The sequence below is a fragment of the Protopterus annectens genome, chromosome 12.part0, assembly GCF_019279795.1.
Source record: "Protopterus annectens isolate FY-2018-M chromosome 12.part0, PAN1.0, whole genome shotgun sequence".
Classification (NCBI taxonomy): Eukaryota; Metazoa; Chordata; order Ceratodontiformes; family Protopteridae; genus Protopterus; species Protopterus annectens.
In genome coordinates, this window is record NC_056746.1 from 1,267,919,418 (window position 1) to 1,267,927,388 (window position 7,971).

At 43.9% G+C, this 7,971-nt stretch overlaps 1 protein-coding gene across 3 annotated transcripts in view; it reads left to right on the forward strand.

The window, feature by feature from the left end:
- SLC13A3 (solute carrier family 13 member 3) overlaps nt 1-7,971 on the forward strand; it is a 709,014-nt gene that overhangs the window by 697,262 nt on the left and 3,781 nt on the right. For 2 of the 3 annotated variants that reach the window (XM_044090300.1, XM_044090298.1), the window contains exon 13: nt 5,962-6,713. The exons of the other annotated variant lie outside the window; for it this stretch is intronic. In XM_044090300.1, coding sequence (XP_043946235.1) covers nt 5,962-6,153 — 192 coding nt within the window. In that variant the 3' untranslated portion in view covers nt 6,154-6,713. Of the gene's footprint in view, nt 1-5,961; nt 6,714-7,971 lie in introns of those variants that run through there. 3 annotated transcript variants of the gene reach the window in all.

The following is a 7,971-nucleotide window of genomic DNA, read 5'->3' on the forward strand; positions in this document are numbered from 1 at the left end:
ACATATTTCTCTTTGTTAACTCATAATGTGAAGTTGTTCAATCTCGCCATTCATTCATCACTGATGGGTTCGGAGCCGATCCTCGGCTCCGACACAGCCGACTAGCAAGCTCAAAGTTCTCCAGTAGCTCAAGACCCCATCCCTTATCCCATAATGCACTGCTGGAATTACCCCAGATCTAGTTTGCCGCTGCACGGATCTCTTGATTTCCAGCTTGGCTCGAGACTTTATTGGGAGTTTTTCAACTTTCAGCAAGTTATATTTTTTCATTTATATATCCTTGTTCTATTCTTAGTAGCAGATATACTAGCTAGTAGATAGTAGTTTTTCTGTGTTTATACCCCTTCCCTCAGTATTATCTAAATTGCCTTCGGCCTTTTGGCCTTAGGATTAGTGATTAGCCAGTGATCCCTTTTGGGACTATTGTTTTGGGTCTTTTATTACTGTTTGTAATTATTTAGTTGTCAGTGCCCCACTGCCCCTTTTGGGCTGTATCTGTGTTTGTGTGAGTTACTTAGTTCAAAACAGCTCATAGTTAAACAGTGTGTTTGAGTTGTATAATGTCTGAGGAAAAAGACAAACATCCAAAGTCTGGGTTTAAAAAATGCCCAGACTGCGAACAGAAAATGTCAGTCACAGATGCCCATGTGCAGTGTGTTTACTGCTTGGGTGAGGTACATCTGCAAGAGTCCTGCAGTATATGCCATTCCTTTTCCACAAGAGTGTTAGCTGAAAGGAAGAGAAAATTGATTGATAGGGGTATCATTAAACACCCCTTTTCTGAGGCATTGTCTGACCAGGATGGAGCCAGTAAATCATCTAAATCTTCTAAGTCTTCCACTGATTCTAGATCCAAAAAAGGAAAGAGGTCAGAGAGTGTAGTGACTTCGGTTCCACTGCCTTCGGAGCTGACAGTCTGCTCTTTTCAGAACCGAGACACGGCTTTGGAACCGGTTGCCGAAAAACCTCCATCCATATTGCTCCAGTCGGCTCCATCTGTCCACTCTTCCAGGTCCTCTGTCAGCCTATCTGATCTGGATATGGACTGGCTGGTTCAGAAACTCTTAAAGACACCAGGCCTAGCTAAATTGCTTCCGGCTCAGACACAACCATCGGAGCCGAAGACCACTACCTTTGAATTGTCTGCTCCTCCTCCTCCGAGCCATACTGGACCCTCGGAGCTGGAGGAGGCCAGCCTGATGATTGTAGATCCCTTGGAGCCGAAACCTGCTCCAGTGTCATCGGCTCCATCTGCTCGGACATTCTTGGTGCCAACAGGGGACTCTAGGAGCCGACACTCCAGTCGGGTCCGGGGAAGACAGCCACACCAACTTGTTGGTTCCAACTCTTCCTCTCAGGGCCTCGGCTCGGGTGAGCTCAGCTCCTACCTCGGGCAAGGAGACCATGGCTTCAATGTGGGAGGAGATTGTGGCTGCATTGGAGCCTTTGACCCCTTCTCATCGGAGTCAGTTCATTCGATGCCATGAGGCGAGTGTTGTCTCCCAAGACTTTCTCATCTCAAGGTCTGGCCTCTTCTTCCCCTAAAGTGCCTGTGTCTGTTTCTGTTTCTTCCGGTCATCCCAAACGTAGAGACCCAGAGCCTCAGGTAGCCCCACAGGGTGCTCCCTGCTCTTCTGAGACCTCTCCAGAAGTTCCCCCTGAAGAGGTTCCCAGGAAGAGATTATGCAAGAGGAGGCATTTGGACTCCCCCCAGGAGTCTATCACATCAGACACTGACCTGGATGAATCAGAAGGGTCCCCCAGATCCCCCTCTGAGGACATCTCCTTTGCAGAGATTCTTGAAATCCTTAGGCAGAGGGGTGATTAGCAGTCCACGAGCCCTACTGAGGATGAGTCTGTTCTCCTGAAGGTGTTTGGGTCTCAGCCTTCCATCTCTTGGGTATATCCGCCCTACGATGAGCTTATGGATCTGGTCTCTCATAGGGCGTGGGAGTCTCCAGAATCTATGGAACCTGTTCCTAGGAGGCCTAATAGGTTTATTTCAGCCCCTGTAGATAAGTCCTTTTTGACCAAGGAAGTCCCTGTTGATGCCATGGTTGTGGCAGCAGCCACCAAAAAGGAAATGTCTGAGACTTCCTCATCTATTCATCCTCCTAACAGAGAATCTAGGATCATGGATAGATACGGGAAATGCATGTTCAGTTCAGCGACTTTCTCACTCAGATCACTGAACTACTTGATGCATTTACCAGACTGCAGAGAGATCTCCTTAAGGAGATGGGAGATACTCTTCAGGGTGCTGTGGCTTCGAGTGTATCCGATAAAATTGCCACTCAGCTCTCTACCCTCAATTCAATAGTCAACTCATCCATGCATCTCGTATCATATGCAGCTGATGGTTCGAGTAGAGCCACAGGTACAGGAATCACTCTCTGCAGGCATGCCTGGATGCGACTCTGTTCCTTCGCAGTACCCTTCAAGTCTTCTTTTACTTATACTCCCATTTGACGGCTCATCTTTGTTTGAGCCCAAGGTGAAGGAGACTTTGACCAGGTGTGAGCAAGAAGGAAAGACTCTGTCTGCCATCGGAGTCCATTTTTCCACCCTCACTCGACCCTTTCCCAAAGGTCAGAGGGGAGGAAAGATGTAGTTCTGGATAGCCCAAGGAGCCTTTCAAGACACACGTGGAGAGCCCCCCTCCAGAGGCAGAGGAGGGGGTTTCAATGGAAGACGCCGCCCTCGCGGCAGAGGGGGTCCGCAACACCAGGGTGACAGAGATCACTTCTCTGGTCAATCCTACCAGCACTCCTAAAGGGTGGCCCGGCTGTCCTACTCTGGAGGCAGTCAGAGGTCACTTATCGTTGTACCCCAAAGCCTGGCAAAATATAACAAATGACAGTTGGGTACAAAGTATAATCTCCAGAGGGTATTTCATACCGTTCTCCACCCAGCCTCTTCCCATCAAAAAAATCCTGGACGTTCCACCCAATCATATGGGACAAGCAGCAATGGAGGTACGCCGATTGCTAGAAAAAAAGAGTCATCCAGCCAGTCAAAGCAGACCAGACAGGATTTGGAACTTACTCAAGGTTCTTTTTGGTTCCAAAGAAAACAGGGGACTGGAGACGCATTTTGGATCTCAGCAGACTCAACCAATTTGTGAGAAAAGAGAAGTTCTGAATGGTCACGCTACAGTCCATACTCCCGTTCTTGGGGAAGGACAATTGGATGTGCTCAATCGATCTCAAGGATGCGTACTACCACATAAAGATGGCCAGACCATCCAGAGATCACCTGCGTTTCTGGTTGGGAGCCAATCATTATCAATTCTGAGCTCTGCCCTTTGGTCTCACTACAGCCCCCAGAGTGTTCACCAAGTGCATGGCAGTAGTCACGGCTCACCTGCGGCATCTAGGATTCCAGGTGTTTCCGTATCTAGACGATTGGCTCCTTACCTCCACCACCAGGCATCAACTTCTTCAAGTGAGAGAGGCTACTCTGACACTTTGCGATCAGCTAGGCATTACAGTCAACTTCGAAATGTCTGCCTTGTTGCCATCACAGCATATCATTTTTATAGGGACAGAACTAGACACGTTAACCACCACCCTCCACTTTCTGCCAGAAAGAATCTCTATTCTTCACCAACACATCATGTCCCTAATATCAAAGAACAGAGCACCAGCAGCAGAGGTATTGAAAGTTCTAGGATTGATGGCGGCAGCTATTCTAGCAATCCCGTTAGCAAGGATGCGTATGAGAATCCTTCAATGGCTTCTATTCATGCAATGGTCTTACCAAGAACTTCCAATGAGTCACATGATCCTGATAACAAATTCCTGCAAGAAGGATCTTCAGTGGTGGTTGCCATCTCTTCATGTCACAATAGAACGTCCTTTCATGCTTCCCCCTCCAGTTACCACTGTGACCACAGACGCTTCCCTGATAGGGTGGGGGGGCTTTTTCAGGGAAAGACTGCCCAAGGCGCATGGACAGATCAAGAATCACATCTGCATATCAATGTCCTGGAGATGAGAGCAGTACTTCTAGCATTGCAATACTTTCAGGAGACTCTTCCTCTAGGGACAATTGCAATACAGACAGACAACATGTCAGTAGTCTGGTATCTGAACAAACAAGGCAGGACCAAGTCTTATCCCCTTTGCCAAGAAGCCCTCAGAGTATGGCAGTGGGCACTGTCATCCCAGAGCTTTCTGTTGGCAACACACATCCTGGGCAAATCCAACGTCATAGCGGACAGACTGAGCAGAGCAATCTTATTGCCCCACGAATGGTCCTTCAAACAAGAGATTGCGGACATGATCTTCTGCAAATGGGGCCAGCCTTCCTGCGACCTGTTCGCCAGTCACATCAACAACAAATGCAGAAGCTATTTTGCCCTGATTCCCATACCAGATCACTCCCCAAGGGATGCTCTTGTCCACGACTGGCCCCCGGGTCTCCTCTATGCATTTCCACCAATTCCCCTGATATCCAAATTCTTACAGAAAGCAAAGTCACTGGGACGGACAATCTTCCTTATAGCCCCTCATTGGCCTCAGCAGATTTGGTTCCTGTTTCTTTACCATCATATTCTGGAAGATCCATGGATCCTGGACCCAGTTCCAGACTTGTTGACACATCCATCAGGGGATCTTCACCCATCATTGGAGACACTGAAGCTAACCGCTTGACTGCTCCAATTCCCTGCATAGCCAGGCTCTATAATCTTTCCCATGACACTAGTCAGATTTTGTTGGCTTCCCATATACCTTCCTCCAGAAAATTGTATCGTAGTAAGTGGAAGAGATTTTCCATTTGAGCTTCTTCCCACAACACTGACCCTTATCAAGTGCCATTGTCTTCTATCTTACAATTCTTGACAGAAATCTTCAACAAAAGAGCAGCGGCAGCTACGGTACGAGTACAATTAGCTGCTATATCGAATTTCCATCTAGGAATTGATGGTTTGAATATTATGGCTCACGAATTGTCTAAGGCTTTTCTAAAAGGTTCCTTTCACATAAGGCCTCCAGTGAAGACACCTTATTCCCCCTGGAATTTGAATTTTATATTATCTCGTATCATTCTTCCTCCTTTTGAGCCTGCATCATCTTGTGAACTAAAATTCTTGTTGTGGAAAACTATCTTCTTAGTAGCCATCACTTCAGCCCGTGGAGTATCAGAGCTCCAAGCCCTTTCCATCAAGCCCCCTTACATGGTCTTCCATACTGACAGAGTATCTCTCAGGACAAATCCATCCTTTCTACCCATCTACCTCGTCAGCCTTTCAAGCCAAATTGCCTTTGGATAACATCTGTGCAGCAGCCACATGGTCTAAACCTCACACTTTTATAACTCATTGCAAAGTGGATAAGGCCTCCAGGGACAGGGCTTCATTTGGTTCTATGGTTCTGAAGAGTGTACTTCCGTGAGCCACCCAAGATCAGGGTGCTAGGGACCCTACCCATCAGTCATGAATGAATGGCGAGATTGAACAATTTCACATAAAGAAGTTATGTACTCACCATAATGTTCCATGTAAGTTGTTCCATCTCGCCTTCATTCTCACATCCCTCCCTTCTTCCCCCTCCTGGCTGACAGTTGACCTGGAGGCTGTCTTCATCCTGGTTTTTCAATGTGTATTCATTCCTAGGCAGAATAATTATTGTACTATTATATGGTACGCAGCAAACAAGATCTGAGGTAATTCCAGCAGTGCATTATGGGATAAGGGGTGGGGTCTCGAGCTACTGGAGAACTTTGAGCTTGTTAGTCGGCTGTGTCGAAGCCGAGGATCAGCTCCGAACCCATCAGTGAGAATGAAGGCGATATGCAACAACTCACATGGAACGTTATGGTGAGTACATAACTTCTTTTTATTTCTGATTGTAAAACCCCAAACGTTAATTACAAAATTGGTAACAGTTTTATTCACAAGAAATTATGATGATTTTTATGTGGAAGTACACTGACCTTTTATTTATTTTTGCTGAACAGGTGAAGACTGGAGTAGTTATGAACATTATTGGCGTGCTGACATTAAGTTTGGCTATGAATACCTGGGCCTTTTACATCTTTGACCTTAGCACATATCCTGACTGGGCAAAGAACCACATCAGTTCTAATGGAAATACATCATTAGTGGATATTGTAAATGCCACTTTCTCGCCAGCTAATGTCACACTATGAAGTCATGGCTGATACTGCGACATTTGCAAGAACTTACTAGAAATTCACCACATTATTCTTCTTCTAAGTGTCACACTTAGAAATGTTAACTGGCAAAAATTCAAAGTACTTTATGAGCTTTTTATAAAAGTTCATATTACCACTGAAATAAGGACATCACTGGAATTAGCTGTGTTAGCAGAAAGCATGGTATATTCATTTTTATTGCAACTCTGGGATTTGCCTACTTTTGCAGCATAGTACAAGAAAATCTCCCTGACGTTGCATTATGCTTTCTAGTTCTGCAGTGTTAATCCATTTCTCGGCTGTGAAAGTCAGTTTTATATTTCACTGCTAGTTAAAACACTTACTGTTAAACTGTGATATTTGTAAATGTTTTTACCAATGATGCACAGAACTGATTCTTTCAAATATTTTTACAGAAATCGGAAACTTAGTGTGTAAAGTAAAATGTTAAATACGTGTCTTGTCTAGGATTAAATTTCTATTGTTCTCAGTGTTAAACATGCATCTTCAAAAATCCAAAATGTAACTAGTGTTAAATTAAAATGTTAAATATCCATCATGCCTAGGATTGCACTTTTAAGGTCCTTGTATTTTAACTTTATGTGCAGGGGAGTATAGGGAACACAATGAAATACTGTAAACAGAAGCTTCTATAGAAATCTTAGCCGTTTTATATTAATCATTAGATAAATGGGTTCCTTCCAGTTTTTTTTATTAATGTAAAAGACTCAAATCTCAAATTATCTTGGTGACATTGCCAAGCTGAAAATGATGCATGTTTCCTGCGATCATGTCCCAAAATGTGTAAGTGCTGTATAGACATTAATAAGATAAGTAGGATGGGGGGGCATATTAGCATGAATCTACCTCTGCCATTTTAAGGTATCATATCTTTTCAGTGTTTCTAAACAGAACACATTATTTTTATTTTTTGTTGTTTTTAAAATATCAGTTTTGTCTAAGTGGAAGGTTAATCAGCTTCCTAGAGTTAATTAACTGTGGTTTGTGAAAGTACTCTGCAGTACTTGATGATAACACACAGGTGAATACTTCCTGCTGTACTGTTTAGTTATTTAAACCCACAGATCTGAGGTTCCAGTATGTTTGGCATGTCAGAGTTACTATATCAATAATTTAAAGTAAACTCTTGGAAAACTGCTACACAGCAACTGGCAGTTGGTGTTGAGGGTTAAGGATGTGAGATGTAATTCCTGTGGTACATGGTTTGATTCTCTCGGTATTCAGCTGCCTGCTGTGTGACACTGAGCAACTTACATAACCAGATGTTCCTTCATCACCCTTGAAAAGGGGCTGTGTGTTCCTGATTAAAAAACATATTTATAGATATATGATTTTTGGCAGGGAAGCAAACCACCCTGAACCCCCACAAACCCTGCTAATTATATATGCTAACACAGAAATTGTACAATACCAGGAAAGGGCATATTCCCCAACTTCAGGAATTGTGCTGTGTTAATTAACCATCTGCTTCATCAACCAAGTTGTGTCAACTAAACAGATGTTGACTAAAAGCAAATGCAAATATTTGGTGCACCTACACCTATACCTATAGTTATATGTATGTATATGTATATATATATATATATATATATATATATATATATATATATATATATATATATATATATATATATGGGTCCCCTACACATGGTCGACATTTCATAATGTGGAAGACCGTATGGCTGAGACCATATGATCGACATTTGAAATGCTGGCCATCGAAACCGGCATCTCAGTACAGTGCGGAATGGAAAGATTTCCATTTCGGTACTGTAGTGCGATCTCGGAGTT